This window comes from Coffea arabica, chromosome 3e, assembly GCF_036785885.1.
Source record: "Coffea arabica cultivar ET-39 chromosome 3e, Coffea Arabica ET-39 HiFi, whole genome shotgun sequence".
NCBI lineage: Eukaryota > Viridiplantae > Streptophyta > Magnoliopsida > Gentianales > Rubiaceae > Coffea > Coffea arabica.
In genome coordinates, this window is record NC_092315.1 from 2,661,023 (window position 1) to 2,679,407 (window position 18,385).

Sequence of the window (18,385 nt, forward strand, 5' to 3'; positions counted from 1 at the left end):
ATTGAGATATACGATTTATTTTTGGGAATTTTCTTCTAAAGAAAAAGTTAAAGATTTTGTTAATATTTGCAGTGAAGCTTGTACAAGTAATTTTGGTAATATTCCTGGTACAGGCTTATCAAGGGCCTTGAGAACTTTAGTAACTAAGAAATCAAGCACGACTCCTCATTTCATTGTGTTCCTTTTTCTTCAAATTTCGCTTCTATACAAAGAGAGCTCCAATAAGATAGCTAGACTGTTAATTTTGGCTTAGCTTGAGAAACTATTTTGTCTTCTTGTATCTAATCTTTCTTTCCTCAATCAAAAGCAAAGATGTAAACAATTTCATAGGCATATTTTTAATCATTTTGAGCCATATAAAAACATTGGAAAGCGGCAATAATTGTCCTTCCCACTAGCTACTTACCGATAAGTTTCCAGCTTCGTTTTTATTGTGTTTGATTAAGGCTGCAGCTTTTAAAGCGCACGCAAACTGTAAACTACCTTCTTATCCTCTAGTTTGCCTTTTCCATAAAACCAAGAAGAAGAAGAAGAAAAAAAAAAAAGAAAAAGAAGAAAATTGAAGAACCAATAATAGATAAAATTTGGATGTATATTTAGACCCCAAAAACAGAGTACTAATGGAAAGATGAAGAGTTTATTCCCAAAACGAAACATAATCCGGATATATGATTAATTCTCTTCGAGAGGGGCCACCATACCATAAAATTTTTGGTGAGATCTTGTCAAGTTTGACCTGAGAAACAGTAGTAATCAATTACGATAATTGATGGGATATGCTGCGAAATATGTTTGGAGGATTGCGAAGCGGACTTTAGTGTGAAGTTGTTGAATTTCAGTTTTCCTTCTTTAATCCAGAATGGATTATCATGTCGGGGTAAGATGTCGTCTTATAGTAGTGGTCACACAACATTGTACACTATGAGTGATCCTTAAATTTAAACTTCAAACTTATGTATGTAGAAAAGGCACTAAATTAATACGAGATTCTTTGAATAATTTCACAGCCAATTCTCTCATATAATTCCTCAAAATTACAATTAACAAAAGATCTTGCCTTGTTTAGATTGCTATTTTTGAAAAAAAATATTTATAAATTACTTTTTTACCCTTCATACATCACATCTTAAAAAAAAGACGTTACACCTTTCTTCAAAAAACCTCTAGAAAATACAATCCAAACATCTTTAAGAAAATGCATGGCGTGGTAATGTCAAATTGGAACTGAGCATGGATCCCAATATGACAACCCTAAGCCAAAAGTGATGCAAAATATATAATGGTGATGGTGACAGTGACTTGAATACTCATAAACGTGGGACATGATTTGAAAGTTCATCACGAATCGTTTCTCCATTAAAATCATGGGAAACGACTTCTCGTATACATCTATGGATTCGTTAAAAGCGTCAAAGATTCATTCTTAGTGCTGCATGGATATATATCTATATATATATAGCTCTATATCGTTCTGTGTGTGGGTATGAATATTGAGTTTGCCAAACTTTGACAATTCGTGCATGTCCCTTTCATGCCCGAGAGTGGAATGGTTGATTACTTTCACTTTTCTTGGCTGAAATTAGAAGCAAAGAGAGAAGTCTCCGCAGTGCACCCCATACTTGAAATCACCCATTAATCTTCACTTTTAAACCTCGCCGTTCTTAAATCCAATGGAATAGTTTTACACATTTGGCATGAAAGAAGTTTTTACAAAGTTTGAATTCATACATATGATTAGGAACCTTATAATAATAAGGAATTTAAAATCAGTTTCTCTGCATGCAGATTACTGCATGCTATAATTTCTCACACAAGCGATGCATATCTCCATGATTAATTAAGATGGGACTCAGGCCATAACTTAAATGATTACCTCGAGTTGTCTCAAAAGTTGATTTGGGTAGAAGAAAGATCAACAAAAGCTGCTGTTTATAAGCTGTTCAGTTTGATGACTTTTCCAGGTATGCCTGTGTTCGTTCACGTGCTTCTTTGTTTTGATTTGTACCAATCATGGTATGCAACAATATGATTACTTTGCGTAAAGAAGCATGTTTAGACTTTAAAGTGAAAATGTAAGCAAGTTTGGTATCATTACAACAGCAGGCATGTTTCTTTGGCTCGAAAGCCTTTCTTTCTCCTTTCCTGTTTCTCTAAATAGGTTTTGTGGTTGATAAAGAACAACACAAAATTAAGCAATCAAAATTTTGTTTTCTTTTCTTACTCAGAGCCCGAGATGAATTCTCGCTCCTCACTGCTCCATTCTCTCCTTCCTTCGCCATTTTTCTTCCGAAAGAACAAAAATTGAACTAATGTGTAAGGAATGACAAACAAACACCAGTGGTATAGACCGAGCAAATACATCTACACTAGAGTTATTCATCACAGCTTTAATGTTGAAAGAAGGAAGAAAAAAAACACTTGATAAAGCATATTCGGGCATAGTAGAAAAAATAATATAAGCAGCGATTTGATGTATATGAAATAAAATATAAAAAAAATATAAAGATTGACTTTGCTACAAAGATTGTTATGGGCGATTGTTCTACTGTTAATTATTATTCCTTGATCCAACCATCCTAATATAATAAATGAACTAGACATATGATGACGAATTTAAAATCACAGTGCATATAATACAGATCAGCTTTTGCATCTTTTAGTGTGGGTTCTATAATGGCAGGGTTGAAGCCCCATCGGATAAACTTCGATGGTTCATGGTGCCCAGTGTCTCCAACTCTACGAATTGAAGGGCCTTATTATTGTAGGTCATGCTAGCTATTGTATAATAAACCACACAAGTTGATGCTTGATGATAAGCTTCAATCTGCACAAAGTGAAAGGATGGATAATATACGTTAGTAATACTACTAGTGTCATTTATTAATTTACTCATGTTGAAAAGTTGGGATCATAAAAGTCTGAATGTTAAAAAAAAGGGCATCATCCTAATATCGAGCCAGTGATCCAAAGCTATTATTAAATGGTTAAATTTCATAAACAATTAATTGATATAAAATTGGTCTAGTTTTTGGGCTTGCAAGCAAACAAAAGTGGCATGGAATTTGATTTGCAAAAAGAGAAAAAAAAAATAGAGATTTGAAAACCTTAAATTTGTCAAAAAAAAAAAGAAGAAGTTTTCTTTTTCCTGAAAATAGAGCGAAAAGTAGAGCCAATGGCCAGTTGTGTGTCGTGAAAGTGTATTTTTCTTAGTTCGTATGTACCTTATTCTCACTCGTCCGGAGCAGAGAATCTACAATATTCATCACATGAATCATTCCCTTACATACTCACTTGATGCTGGCATCGTCATAGTTGCCTTCCAGATTCTGATATTCTTGAGCAAGATTCTGAGCATCACCTTGTGATTAACGTAATTTTTGTTAAACAATCTTACATCACTACAAAATTATGAACCCATTATAGAAAATTAACAAATTGATACCAGACTCACTTGTAAACAATAAAAGATCTGTAGGATGATTAATGATACAGCAGCTGATTATGAATGAAGGTTTCAACACATAGTACTCTATAAGATCACCATTAGTATTGGGCGTCAAGTTTCTAAAAAAATTGTTAGACAAGTTGTGATGATCCCCCCCCTCCCCTTTTACCCCCATTCCCAACAAAAATCATACTAGTACAGTTGTGCTTGGATTTGAAGCTTCTTGATCCATCAATTGTTTTTTTTTTGAACTTGAACCCTAAACTTCAAGTGATCGACCATATGTTGTCCATCAGACAAAAGATTATTACTCTAAGTCTCAATTATTAGATTCTACTGTAGAAGACAGTAGCAAAGATATCTAGTGATTAATTTAATGCATGATTAGCCCCACCCAGACAAAAAAAAATGTCCAAATCTCTTTGGTAATTTAACAGGAGTACATGAGAATAATTTTTGTGCAGAGTCAAAATTCAACGCACATAATGCAAGCAGAAGCAGAAGAGAAGACTTGAAAGCGTTGAAGAAGTGCACATGCGATGCGATGCGATGCGAAGCGAGCATCTCTTTCCCTCAAATGGACATAAATTCACAAGAAGCTGTCTGCTACTTTGGTCTCGGACCAAGTGTAAGTTGTTGAGCAGACAAAGTTATTGCCTGCAGCCATTTTTTTCTTGGTGAATCATGCAGCCTAAGCCCCTGCCATGACTCTAATAAACTAGCAACGAAAAAGGGTACAATTCTTGAATTGCTAAGCCCCCCCCCCCTTGCTACCACATTTTTTTTTTTTCTACTGCACCGAGAAGAGAATAAGAAAAGAATAAAGAATGGCTGTGATAAAATTTCATGCAGAGAGAATCAAAGAAGCAGTAGTAAGTTAGTAATAATTTATGATTAAAAAATTGATGTGAATGATAGAAGTCAAAAAAGTGAGTTTGGGGGTTAATTCCGAGGGAAATTCTGCGTTCAAAGCGCTATGTCCGAGGTATTATTAGCAGAACATCACATGATGCGGTTGGTCCATGTTGGCCACTGCCACCACCTCTTTCCGCCTATGCCCCACCACCCGCCACCCCCTCAGCTCACTACCGTGTGTTTCCGGTTGATCATATATTAATTATTATTCTTTCTTCGGCTTCTATATATTTTTTTCTTTAAATTAGTTCCGTTTAAGGTATAATTATTCCCATGATTTGATTAATTAACAAACGTTAAGGAGTAAAATAAGTAATAGTAACGAATAACACACCTCCACAATTGCAGAAAGTATTTGTGAAAATAAATGAACAGATAATACTACTACTATTATAAAGTCATATATTCCCCCATCAAAATTGAATCGGCAGGGGTGGTCAAGGAGATTAGTGAGTCTTCTTTCCTGTTTAATTTTGGAAAATTTTATTTTAAGTGCATTTAAGTTTTATGGGAAGGTCTTCACCAAAAAGGAGGAGGGAAAAAAAAGGGTATTACGTGAAGGTTGTTCTAGCTATTTTGCACTATTAAGGAGGTAAGTGTAATTAATACAAACCACAGAAGATTTGAGGGAGGAGGTTTCTGGAATTACCTATTTCTTAATTTTTATCAGCAAAATGTTTTTAAATTTTTTCCATGGAAAATTAATTTTGTTCTTTAATTTGTTTATGTTGGAAAAGGAAAAAAAAAAAATAGTTGACAAATACAAAAGGTGGATTAATCAGCCGAGCCGCCGGAGCCGAGCAAAAGCCATCACAGTTAAATTTCGCGGTAAATAGTAGTAGAAAACGGTTACGGTGGCAGAAACGTATTTAAAGAACCTTAACAGGGATAAAGTGGTAAAAGGAGGAATAGAGAGTCAAAAACGATGACGGAAGCCCATAAACGGCGAGAACTGTCCGTTAGCCTGTAGCTGAGGGCCCTAATTTCTGCAGAAGAGACGGAATCTTTTTTTGTTTGTAGGATGGGTTCACAATGGGTCCCACGCTGGAGGAAAGGGACCCACTCCCCACGCCAGCCTCATTATTACCCCCTCTCGCCGGTTTCACATGGAAATGCGTCTCTATCTTTGCGCAGTATTATCGTGCTTGTACTTAATTGTATTTCAAAAAATAAAAATTCTTGTACTCAATGGGCGTGGAGTATTACAAACTTTTTTCTATATTTTGCAGGTAAGAACAACTTCTTGATATATTCTCGATTGCGATCTAAATCAACAGTGGAAGTTACAAATGGAATTCATAACTATAGTTTAGAAACTTCAAATCCAAAGATTTTTACAACTTTAAATCCAATTCTGAGTGCCTCAATCGTGTGAATTTTAACATTTAAAATGTGATGATTTAAACAAATAATAATATGATTACATCTGGTAAAGCACTGTTGGTAGGAGATTAATTAGAGTCGCTGTAAGTCGCTTAATGTGTTAGTGACATGTTCTGATTTTAGAATAGAGTGAACTTCTCTCTTTCAAAAAATTTTAAAAAAAATCATTTTAAAATAAGACTTTTAATTAAAAATAATAAGAAAGAAAAATGACAAAAATCATGATGTGATAACTAAAGATGCGTTTGATAAAATTAAAGTCTTAAAACTGAAGTCTAAAATCTGAAATATGAAGTCTGAATCTATTAAGTTATTAGATTGTTAAATATTAAATCTTATACATTTGAACGCATATCACATTCAGTGATAAGTGAATAGCTTATCAATTAATTTTTTGAGCAAGTTTTGCCTGAAAAATTCAGTGCTATTTAATTAATTCAGATGTTTAATTCTTGGTTATCAAATAGTCTGAATATATTAAGATCTGAATCCATTAAGTTTAAGTGCTGAATTGAATTATTAAATATGACCTAAGATAATTAACCATAATTGAGGGGGGAAAAGGCATTAAGTGAGAATAATTTAATTTACAAAAAGAGCCAAAGCGGGAAAGATGAACAAATGCACTCCAAGCTTGTACACAAGAATTGGAATCACAGGTTAACCTCTAGTGCTATGACAAAGTTACCAAACCATGCCTTAGTACTACAAACGGTCCAATGGACCATAAAGAAAAATCTTACATTAGATTTCTCGTAAATATGAAAATTTAGAAAAGATCTGGGGAAGTTTGTACTTTCACATTCCCATAATTTATAACTGAACCGTACACGTGGCGTGATGCTTTGGGTATATGTACTTTGAGAGGAGGTTGCGCTGACGAGGAAATGAGGTCAGTGTCGGGTGAGGGTGTGCAGTAGGGAAGAGTCATACTAGGAGATTTGATGGTCAAATCCTTCTTTTGGTCTCTACCACTTCTGCTCAAGGTCACGAAGGAACTCAGGACTCTATTCCTCTCTTTAAGTCCCTTTTTATCATAGTTATATTAAAACCTACCCGGACATCAACCCGGCAGAAGGGTCAGGTTGACGGATTAGTAATTCAATCGATGGGTTCTGATTGAACCGTTTGATGACACAATATAATAAAAAAAATATAATATAATTAAATAAATATATACATTATAATATAAGTACAGAAATTCTCAAATGTTAACAAGTCATAACCAATTCATAGTTCATTGTTCATACACACAAGTCACATTCATACATGTTTCTTAGTTCATAAATTCATATTGATATTAAACACAAATATAAATGTGGAAAAAAGAAATAAAACCATAATTCTCAAATCCCTTTTTCAATTTTTCTCATCTAATTGTCAAAAAAACGACAATACCTACGTTGGTGTGGTTGGTCAAATTAAAAAATTGGGTAAAAAGGTAATGGGATAATTTCAGAAACCTCTCGTGAGGTTTCTGACAATTTCACTGAGTTTCTCTGAGATTTAAAAAATTATGCATACCTCCTTTGATTTGATAGTTTTAGTAACAAAATCTTAAAATAATATTAACTTGATCAAATTTTTAAATGAATACCCAAAAATGCCCTTGTGTAATGAGTTTTAATTTACTTCCCTATAAAATTATATAATTATCTAATGTAATTATAAGGAAAAGGTGCCGAATTTTTTATATCCATACCTACTATTTGATAAACAACTATAATAATAATAATTTTATCACTATGATAGGATACTTTTGATGGTATTTTATTAAGGATTTAGATTTATAAGATAGAAAATAAAATTTTAAAATAATTGATTCAGAACTTATGAACTTTTTGAGTAATGAGATTATCATAATTTAGTAATGATTTTGGGCAATTTCTTTTTGATTTATTGTTAATTTTACTATCAAAAAATAGAGAACAAAGGTTAGCAAAAAAACATCGAATTACGTATAAAGTTAACTCATCAAAAAATCATTAGTTCGACATTTGGTTACAATAGAAATTAGAGATAATAGTGGTAATTTTACAATTTTATCGGTAAAAAATTAAAATAAAAAGGAATTAAGAAGAAAAAATAATGAAAAAATAATTTTAAAGTCATTCTAAGTATAAGCATACCAAACAAGGGAATTTCATTAAAATATTTAACGGTAGTATTGTCGTTCAGGGGAGGTTTTTGAAATTATTCCAAAAGTAATTTAAAAAATTTTTCAAAACTCTCCGAGTTTAAAAACCGCCAGGTTTAGCGGGTCACCGATTCGACCGTTAAGGTTAAACAGTTTAAAGCGAATCATCTGCAACTTCGATCCAATTACTAAATTGGCCTAATTTCATGACAAGTCCATTGGTTTGACCGGTTCAACTGCCTGATTAGGCCAAATATAATAACTAAGCTTTTCATATCCTCGTCACCCGAAGTATCAAATTCAGAATTCAATCTTGTAGCGAGAAAATTAGTACTCTCGTAAAAGATCAAATTCAAAATGAATTCAAACTCTGAACCTCACAGTGAGGAAACTGGTACTCTCATGAAAGGCAAAGAAGCTTGTGGGGGTTGCTTGATTTTCTAATGTGCATGCGCGAATCAAGTGTCACGTTGTGCCTTTGTTAGGATTTGAACAGCCAATTTACTAGCTAGCCAAGTAATTGAGATTCTACTTGTGTAGCATATCCTCTAAGATCAAAGGTTTATGCAATTGCAGAGTCCGATTTAATTTGTAATTTAGGATCACTATCAGCTCAACTTAATTTCGAACGTTTATTTCAAATTTTAAGTATAAAAAGATTTTTTTTATTGTTCTAATGGCAATAATTTACACTTTCCTATCTTATAGGGGAGGGGGAGCCAAACTTGACTTGTACGAGTGTTAGAACGTGAACCTCTGGACTTAACAAGAAGCACACTAGTGTGGTGTGAACCTCGACACTTTTGTACTCGCTAGATTTTTCGAAAACAAGAAACACAATACTTCATTATAATGCATTAAGTGGACTTTGAACCTAATTAATGCATTCCAAGAAATTCTCCATTAGATCAAAACTCGATGGTTACCTAGTTCTTGGTTGACTTGATCTGATTAATTCAAGTATATATTAATGACCCTTATCTTGGTCGACTTGAGCCATTAATCATTCTCTATAACTGCACTAACAATTATAGTTGCAGATAAACCAAATCCTATCCGCGAAGTGGAAAGAACATCGCTTGAAAATTGCTGTTTTTCATGTGCAGTATCACCTAGGTTTGGCACATACCATGTCATGTCGGATGAAGCAGTAATGTTCAAAATTGATAGAAAAGTGTCAACTAACTAAATTCTTTCCAGTCAAGGCAAACTCACTATGGAAGTGTGAGCAAGCTGGTAGCTAATAAGTCCGCTGATCATGTGAAATTGGGGCCATGAATCAAGACGATACGTTTTTCTTACTGGTACACTATAATAACGAACAAGAAGTTGGCAAAAATTGCATGTGAGGATTGACAATAGACAAAAAATAATGGTACGAATGATTTTCCTAATCTCATGTGACTGAGCAATCATGAGGATAAGGTTACTGTAACGAGTTTTGATTCCCTTCAAAAATCTCTGTTCATGGGACCATTCTCAATTATTCTGTTGAGAGGGAAGAGCCCGGCCTATGGTGCCTACACTTCTACATACGTTGTTAAAAACCTAGAACATAGGGAGGCTCAGTCTGGAATTCTGAAGTTAAGTCAGGAATGTTGAATAGAGAGGCCAACAAAAGAAAGGGAAAAAAAAAAATTCTCATCATAAGAAAATTTCGTATACTGGAAAAAATGAAATAAATATCATTAACTAATTAAAGAACTTTGTACGTCCCAATTTGTTATAGCACCGGATTGAATGAGAAGGAAACTGTTTTTAAGTCGCACTACTTTGAGGATTCGGCATGGCATAGTCGAGGTGTCGTGTCTCTACTCTTGCTAGGTATTCTTCACTTGGAAATGGACAAGCAGACAAAATGGGCTTCTAGCCCAGCCCAGGTTCCACTATTTATTACCGAAAAAGTCACCTTTTTGTATGGGGGGGAAAGAATGGAAAGATCAACAATAGTTCCTCGCTTATCAAAAGAAAAATCAACAGCAGTTTCCCACTTACCCAACTCGAATCATTGACCTATCAATTGCGAGTACGAGTGAAACGTCTCACCAATTATGTTGCGGCAATATCATATGATGATTTTTGTGGATGGAGATTATCCAATTTTCTTTCAATGTATGCGGCAAGATTTTGGTGCATTTTACCTAGGATTGAATTTGAACGTTGTCAGTCAAAAAAAAAATCATGTACAAGTATAAGTCGTGATGGTTTTTTTTTCGTTGAGGCTATGAACATATTATTGGACGAGATGTTCTCTGTATTGCAATTGGAGTTAAGAATCCACGAACTGGGCCATAATAGTACAGAGGTTTCTACTTGGATAGCCTTGGCCCGTTAATAGAGTCAGATTCCACATTCCAAGGAAGTTGCTGTATGGGCCTTTGTGGAGTCCGACATGATAAGTTCTGTTTGATCCTTCACTTAGCCCAGCTCCACCTCGGAACCTTGTCTTCTCTCAAATATGGGTACTTAATTCAGTACATACTGATTAAATTTGAATTAGCGTTTAAGATTTTATTCAAAGGTCAAAAAATCATTTTTGCATAGTATAATTCGTTGATTATAAATTTGAGTTTTACTTAATCTCATTGATCGATTTAAGAAGGTTTCGTAACGGGGGATCAAGCTAAGCACAATCATGTAATTATTGCAATTTAGAGTGATTTGAATTAGTTTGAAGAAAGAAGATGTTTATCCAGTTCTTTTGTCTATTTTCTTTTTTGCTAGAATTGACGTATTGAAAATTTCTGAAACTAACTTGAAGTCTTCTCCTCCCCACAATTAGCTGTTTACATTTTATTTGTAACATCATTGAGGGTTAGTACAATTGAAAATAAATTCCATAGGACCTTTCCCTTACCAGCCACTCAATTTCTTCTAAGATTGAGTGATGCCCTAGCAATCTTCTCAGGGGGATAATCTAAAATGAAAAATTTGTGGGGAGAATGATGGAAAAAGAAATAGCACACTTCAACTGACGGCTAGAATATTGTACTAGCTAGCTACAATATTGATTGTATGTATACCTCCATTAGCAGCTTCAAGAACTAACAAGGGCTCATATTTGCTATATATATATATATATATCATTTATGGATAGCATTCCTTATGATTGATACAACTTACAAAACAGAAAAGTGGACTTAGATTTTGTGTTCTTTCAGGTGGTGGAAATTGCCGTTAGGGTACCTATCTAGTATACTAGCTAGAGCACTAATATGTACCATTAGTGGTAATGCTTGACCTTTCCTTATTTAGTAAAGAGTACCATGTTGTATGCATTAAAATGCATTCAGGATGGCAGTTTCTTTACTATACAAGGAAAGATGCTATATCACTTAGGTCCCAGTTTCATGGGATGTCCTCGAAGAAGGGAGGACATATACCACTTACATAAATTTTCTCGATGATCAGTATTCCTATCCTACAGTTTCCTTGGCATAAACTGATTGGAAGCAGAAACTTTGTTGAACCTCCATTGCAAGTTCTTCCAGGCTCAGCTGACATTCAAGCCCTATCTGCAGTGAAATAATCACAAAGCAAAAGAAAAAAGAGGAGAAAAGTGAGGCAAAACCATTGAGTAACTTAGAACTAAAAAATGAATATGTTCATCCATGAACATATACAAGGTACTCCTACATTTCTCTTATTATATCCGTCCTGTAAATTTAAATGCTAAATGGGTTAAAGCCAATATGGATGAAATCGTTGTTGGCTTTATATCTAACTACCATACTGTATACTACGTACTATGTTATAGGTGTTATACTATCTGATTGATCATTAAGAGTATCAAGTATTCATTCCTATACATTTTCTTTTCCTATGAAAAAATGTTAGTTTTTGTTCGCTTAATTTTCTTCTTTGATATTGATTGTATAGGTGAAGTTTCTATTACATAGCTTGCCTGTTGCCTCAGCTCTCCGTCATTGTTTACGAAATAATGTCATACCTACTGAATCAGCAAGCAATACATGTGATAAATCCTTACTAAATAAGGAAAGGTGATTGACCATATATATTTTAGAGATTATTTTCCCTTCCACCGTATATCTTCTTGCAATCAATTTCTGCATAGCTAGCACTGCTCTTGATATTGGATGATCAGAGTAGCTATATATATATAGCACATATACCTTGATGACAAAAGAGTAAAGAACAGTATCTTCCATGCTACTGATATTCAAATGGAGAATTTCAAAGGAGAATTTCTCCAACACACTGATGATCCTTGACAATTGACCAGGAATTCGCTTAGAAACGGTTCTCAAGATAACGTTTGATCCTGATATCTTTGCTTCCACATCAGCCACCGGAGAGTTGCAGCATGTTCCGACTTCCTTAAACTTATCATGCCCTCCAAGTGAACTTTCAGAGTTAGGACTTAGCTGTAATAGGACTGGCCTCGGGCTAGGACCAGGAGGTCCAGGACTAGGGCTCAGACTCATCCTTCGCTTTTTTGCCTCTAGGGATTGTAGAACTTGGTGCAACTCCTTTATGAATTCAATTACACCCCCTATTATTGATGCTTGATCTCCCTTCAATATCACATAACAAAAACATTTCAATATGTTAAGGCATCCCAAAATTTCAGTTAATAAGTTGACCAATACCTATGGATTAGATTAATGAATTATGCCGCTCTCCAGTAGCTTAAATAAGGTGGTAATTATTTGAACAATCATTCGAACCAAAATCGATTGGCATAATTTCACTGCGAAACCTTTCCAAATCAAAAACCCTTAAACAAAAAGGGATGGGGAATAAAGAGGTAGGAATAGTTTACCCGCTTGATGTAGAAACAAGGTGTCAAGGAACGTAAAACCTTGAGATGTTCATTCATTTGTCTTCTCCTGTTCCTCTCCACAGCTATGTGAGACATGACTAGCGATGCTGGAGTTCTTGGCAGCTGAGAAACAAAGCTAGCTCAGGTAAATTATTTTGCGTTCTTGTTATTCCTTTGTACCAAATTGGTAGTAGTTTCTTTCTTTCCCCCTATATATATAGGCAAAAATACATGTCAAAGAATCATATCAACCTAGTGAATAGAGAAAGAGGGGACGGGAGGATATCTCTACTAGGTCTAAAGTTGATGTAGTAGTATATAATAAATGCAAAATGTTGCAGTCTCGTGAGGTTAATTAGTTTTACTCCCCTTGTCATTCTCTCTCTTGCAGTGTATGTGAATATTTACATCTCACGTTTATTATCTACGCAACAATTACGCCTTCCCCCTCGTGAGATAAAATACAGCAGTAGGGGTTAATACTTAGGTAGTAGCTCTACCACTACTTCTCATCCTTTGTGACATTGTCATGCATATTTCCTGCTCCTCCGCTTCCCTTCATGCGTGCCACGCTCCATCCTTCATCTCTTCCGACTCACCATCCATCCGTCTTTCTGATATTTTGTCCAAGGCCAAGTTGGAAGCCGGATGCCTTCTCTAAGTCCCTGATCAGATGAAGTATCAGATTTTTCCTACAAGAACATTATTCATCTGATCCATCTGCTAAATAGATAACTCCAAGTTAGTTAATGTTCATATATAGGTGTACTGGTCATACATTTGCCATACTTTTTACTGGGTTTTAACCGACACGGAACTGTATTTTATCCTTTCATCCAGACGAACGTGAGATGAACTAACATAAATTTGAAGCTGAAGCAAGGTTTTGGTATATAATTGCTTACAAGGCAAACCAGCTAGTCAATTAGTACAGAAAAGTCTTGGGAAGAAAAGATTGTATATGCCTGCCTGCGTAATATTTTAGTGTTAACAAAATACATTTCGAGTTGAAATAAATTGTAGCGTTAATACAGTAGAATCTTTAATTTAGCAAGTCCCATTGTAGTGAGGTTTGCCAACCTCTTGTTTCTTATGCTGACCAAAACCAAATTTTGCCAAATGAAGAAAAAGGGTTTGTCTAATGTCCACTGTCTTCACCTTTTCGCCATTCGCTCAGATTAAATTTTACTGCAGTAGCCTTGTTTCTTTGTAACTGTCTAGCTGGGTAGCCTGGTTCAAAGGTTACAAAGCTGGGTGCTGCAATGCAATGTTGTTTGTTTACTGCATTGTAGAGTGTGTTGGAGGAAACCCTTGCGTTATTGTGTAATAATAATACGTTCATCAAGATTTGAATAGTGTGAACTGGAGAGCCGCAGGCCCAGTGTCCCACCAATAATTCTGTCACTGAATTCTCTGCTGCTAGCCTATGGGCCCTATGGAGGACTTTTGGCGGCTGAAGCCTGAGGATGGGGGATTTTGTGGATGACAAGTTGTCTTCTGGAGGACCCCAATGGGTAAATTGAATTCTTTCCTTTGCATGGCATTGTCCACATAGACTTGTAATTTTCAAACTACTGCTCATCACTACTACCATGTATGAGCACTACAAGCAATTTTTCTCATCTTACCTTGCCATAGTCTCATCATTTGCGTCTATTGTTTTAGGGGACTCGCAAAAGCATGGACAATGGTGATCATTGTTAAGAGGGTTGGCATCTTGGCTCGGATATTGCATGAACATGTATTCTTTTGGAAATTGTTGCATTAATAAGTTAAAGACATGGAAAAAATTGCCAATATGTAACCGAGCTTACTGCATCTTTTTTCTTTTTTCTTTTTTAATTAGTGCCAGCGTAAGAGTAGTAGTTGCTCACAACTCTTGTAATATTTTTTGACCGCATCAAACTATGTAGTTTAGACTTCTTTGAATTCCAAAGCTGTACTAAACTACTACTGACATTTGCCCATAATGATCTTAAGAATAGGATGTTATAACAGGTGCAGTTAGGTAGAATCAAGGTAAGAATGCGAGGAACACAGGAACTGATACATATCTAAACTCGGCTAGCAAGCCTTATATCAATCTGGTTCAGTTGAGTAGTCGAGGCTATTATCCTCGGTCAATGACTCAATGTCTATGTTAGTCGAGGCTATCATCTTCTTCTGATCTTCTGATTGATAGGATCAGAAGAAGAAGAATGCTCAATCAGAACTCTTGCTTTATTCTTATCAAATAAAGTGGCAAGTTCATGACCTTTTCAGGGCAATTTTCATATGACATCGATGTTTATTTTGAGCTATGTAGATCTTTACACATGAAACTTCTGTCTTGACTGTCTTCAAGTGGTATTGCTAATTGATTGCTTCCGCACTTAAACTTCGCTTGTAGACTGAGAGCCTGCGTTTCAAAAGAGTTGGCAACAAGAGAAAAGATCATCTAGTCAAAGAAAATTTCTTCAAGTAGCAAAGCTCGAGCAACAAATGTATAAAGATATCTGCAAGAGAAAACATCTACCACTGGCAAAATGGATTTTATGTATTGAAGTACTACTAGCTCTGGCCAGGAAGAAGGTACTCAACAAAGTAGAAGCCAATGAGCCATATACTTTAAAGGTGAAATATCATGTCTGGCTGATATTAAACCCAAAAAGAAAAAAGGGAATCCGAACCTTTAAGAGTTTTCCCAAAGTTCTGCAGTTGCGACATAAAACCGGGATTAGGTGATGCCACTGGCCTTTTATTTCTCACATGTTCCAATGCTTGAGATAGGCTCATACCATGCTTTTTCATTAGATAAGCAACAACCACTGTGACGCTGCAAGGTTAACATCTAACCTGAGTTTGCTCCAATTCATCATGTTCTATGTTGTAGAACACAAAAGACAACCTCAACTAATTTGAGACCAAGACATTAAATGATTCGAGGCATCAAAAAAAGCTCATAATACAAGATGTAAAATCACTTAAAATTAGAACATAGGACTATTAAAAATGTGAAGCAGTCTGGTTACCATTTTTGGTTAACTAATCTAATCATCGAGCTATCTTTTCCTTCTAAATGTTCATAAGTCCAACCAAAGCATGACTGAAGTACTATAAGTAGTCAAATATTTCCCTTTCTATTACTCAGATCTAAATTACAGAATAAGTTACTTCTCAAATGCTATATTGCTATCTGGCATGTTGTAGAAAACATAATCCAAAAATGACCTCTTCCAAACCACCAGAAGGTGCAAAGTCCAATTTGTGGTGGCTGTTTGACAAATACATCTGCAAGACCTTTAAGTATTTAGTCCCAAAGCAGAAATATTACCTCCTGGATCTTCCCACAAAGCAATGTACCAAAACACCACCTCCCTTTCTCTTAGCTCCGTCAATGAATTCAAAGCAGTCATCAAAATATTGTGAGATATTTATGTCTTCCCTGTCTGGTACTGTCTCAATTCAAATATAACAGAAAAGGATCAATAACATCTTACTTAGTAGAATGGACAATAAAATTTGTAGTGATCTCATTAATACAATAATAAGAAGTCTTTATTTGGGTACAGATGATATGAGTTGCATGGGAGAATCAACAGCTTTAAGCAAAGCATAGAGTTGACATACGGCACTTGTATAAGACAAACGTTCTGCCCTCTTAATTATATCAACTCCAGAACTCCCCCATTCCACCCGAAGGAAGAGGGGGGGAGGGGGAAATAGAGGGAAGGATAATGACGATAAAAGGAAAAAATAAGCAACTTGTTAAGCTATGAATAACAGAAGAATTATTCTCATTCAAAAACTAAAAACTCAGTTCATACCAGGATTAAAGATCATCTGAGCTTAAAATTAAAAGAAATATGATACTCTGAAGAATCTTACTACTAACTATTTTGTAGACAAAGTCATTCGGATGAGCAGGGGGCAGAGAATTTGCGACTGTCAGAATATGGGTTATGTTTAAGCTTTTCAATGCAGTCTTATTACTGGCAGCTCCAAGAGAACCCAAGTAGAGACCCTGATAAGTATCAGAACTTTAACGTGAATATAGGATATCCATTTGAAGTATACAATTACCAGGTTGCAACTAATCACAACAGAAAAACTAAACAAAGTCCAGCTCAAGTTACCTCTTCAATTTTGCTCGGAATATTGTCCTCTCTGACGCATTTTGTAGTATACATTGCTCGCCATAATGCTGCAATGCGTTCTTTATACATTTCATCGAATCGATCCATTTTCAGAACACGAATTGGTTGATATTTCTTTATCTTTTTCTTCCAATAAAGTACTGAACTTTCCAAGTTCTGAGAATTTCTCCAAAACAAAATTGAATACGATGTGTAATCAGTATATATCAGTTTCCTGCTGCAGAAGACACGCAAACTGTTGATGCATCTCAAAACAAGTTAAATGAACAAATTCGAAAGAAGAAAAAATACAAAATAAAAGATGAGTATCCTAATCCATGAAACAATAACCTACACATAGAGCTCCATTCCAGCTGTTTCACCCAACTTTAAAGGTTTTCCATTTGCTACTGCTAAGTTATTCTTGACACTCGAAAAGATGCAAATTTTCTTAGATCATTGGCATTTACTTAGTCAAGAAACCAACTTCTATTGTGCTTATTTTCTGAAACCATCCCATCACCAACAAAAAAAAAAAAGAAAACACACACACACACACGCACACGCACACGCACCTTCCTACCTAATGAGGAAGTAACATATTCGACCAACCGGGGCATGTAAGATTTCACCGTGTGTTAGTAATACACTATCAAACATGAGGAATTTCGGCTCTGCAGTTCCTTTTCAGTTAATTGTACCAGCAATAAAAAATTGAAGATAAAAATCGCATCTTTTTATTCCTATCAATTTTGATAATCGACCAGGAGTCGAAACTGATGCCAAATCAGATCAAAGGGGTCAAAATATTATCTCGGCTATTGCAAAATCCAAAAGCAAGAACAAAAGAATACCTCAAAATTCCATATATTTACACCTACAGGTTACTAATTGGTTGGCAATCAAAACGAGGGAAAAAGGAAAAAGACAACCAAATCATCCAATACTTCAGAAAGCCAAGATGTACATTACCACATGAATAATACGAATTCTTGATAATCTGAAGAAAAAACTCACAGTTAGGTATGATGCGAGGGGAATCTGCTTTGGTAGTTGAATTGCAATGTATAGATGAAAGTGGAGAAACCTCTTGAACCAATCGCTTTGTGGTAAGGAAGAAATGGTTAAGAAAGAATTTTGATTGAGTGGGTTTTGTAGTCGATTTCTTTAGAGTCCACCACTAGTTTTGCTCTGTCAGCTATTAGTGATCTGGCCTACTGCCTATTGGCATATTCTCTGTTTTTATCTTTCTGTTATTTTCTCTCATTTTGAGTTGGCAATTTCACGTTGAAAACATTTCACTTTCTTATTTTTAATCCCAAATTGTTTTACAGAGGTGAAATTGGCAATTAATTCCCCACTATTTTAAAGTTGTTTATTGGTTACAAGATGTCTTTGTACATGCCTTAAAGGAAACAAAATGAAGATCAACTGTTAATAAAATTTGTGAAACACCTCATGTCTACCTTCAAGTACCCTCTGATAGCAGAGGCATCTGATCCCTAGCTTTCTGGCTTGGAATTGCAGAAAAGCATACAAAATCTACTCAGCAAAGGCTAAGGCCTTATCCCTTTCATAACTCACAGTTTTTTGTATGAGTGTTTCGA

The 18,385-nt window shown here is 35.2% G+C and overlaps 2 protein-coding genes and 1 long non-coding RNA gene across 5 annotated transcripts; 1 reads left to right on the top strand and 2 right to left on the bottom strand.

The window, feature by feature from the left end:
- Positions 1-11,005: 11,005 nt before the first annotated feature.
- On the bottom strand, positions 11,006-12,972 carry LOC113733773 (transcription factor MUTE-like). The gene is made up of 3 exons (XM_027259950.2): positions 12,664-12,972; positions 12,014-12,415; positions 11,006-11,395 (listed from the first exon to the last, which is right to left on the bottom strand). Exons 1-3 carry the CDS (start codon positions 12,757-12,759, stop codon positions 11,297-11,299), a joined length of 597 nt encoding a protein of 198 aa, XP_027115751.1. The 5' UTR covers positions 12,760-12,972; the 3' UTR covers positions 11,006-11,296.
- Positions 12,901-15,189, top strand: LOC140038844 (uncharacterized). The gene is made up of 2 exons (XR_011842383.1): positions 12,901-14,177; positions 14,329-15,189. It is a non-coding gene; the product is annotated as an uncharacterized lncRNA (long non-coding RNA).
- On the bottom strand, positions 14,634-18,187 carry LOC113734080 (dual specificity protein phosphatase 1-like). 3 transcript variants are annotated; one of them, XM_027260405.2, is made up of 6 exons: positions 17,796-18,187; positions 16,779-17,013; positions 16,531-16,666; positions 15,977-16,097; positions 15,333-15,478; positions 14,634-15,061 (listed from the first exon to the last, which is right to left on the bottom strand). In XM_027260405.2, the coding sequence occupies exons 2-6, from the start codon at positions 16,884-16,886 to the stop codon at positions 15,036-15,038; spliced, it is 537 nt and encodes a 178-aa protein (XP_027116206.1). In that variant the 5' UTR covers positions 16,887-17,013; positions 17,796-18,187; the 3' UTR covers positions 14,634-15,035. The 3 variants fall into 3 exon arrangements, with proteins under 3 accessions (XP_027116206.1, XP_027116205.1, XP_027116207.1); XM_027260404.2 differs by having other exon boundaries at positions 16,779-17,016; positions 17,796-18,186; XM_027260406.2 differs by having other exon boundaries at positions 16,779-16,955; positions 17,796-18,185.
- Between the last annotated feature and the right edge of the window lie 198 nt (positions 18,188-18,385).

Coding starts and splice junctions, on each gene's coding strand:
- LOC113733773 (XM_027259950.2), bottom strand. CDS start 12,759: ATGTCTCACATAGCTGTGGAGAGGAACAGGAGAAGACAAATGAATGAA. Junction 12,416..12,663: donor CTTGTTTCTACATCAAGCGG/GTAAACTATTCC, acceptor GTGATATTGAAG/GGAGATCAAGCATCAATAAT. Junction 11,396..12,013: donor TTTACTCTTTTGTCATCAAG/GTATATGTGCTA, acceptor ATTTCACTGCAG/ATAGGGCTTGAATGTCAGCT.
- LOC113734080 (XM_027260405.2), bottom strand. CDS start 16,886: ATGGATCGATTCGATGAAATGTATAAAGAACGCATTGCAGCATTATGG. Junction 16,667..16,778: donor TTCCGAGCAAAATTGAAGAG/GTAACTTGAGCT, acceptor GATACTTATCAG/GGTCTCTACTTGGGTTCTCT. Junction 15,062..15,332: donor CTTTGGGAAAACTCTTAAAG/GTTCGGATTCCC, acceptor TTTGAAACGCAG/GCTCTCAGTCTACAAGCGAA.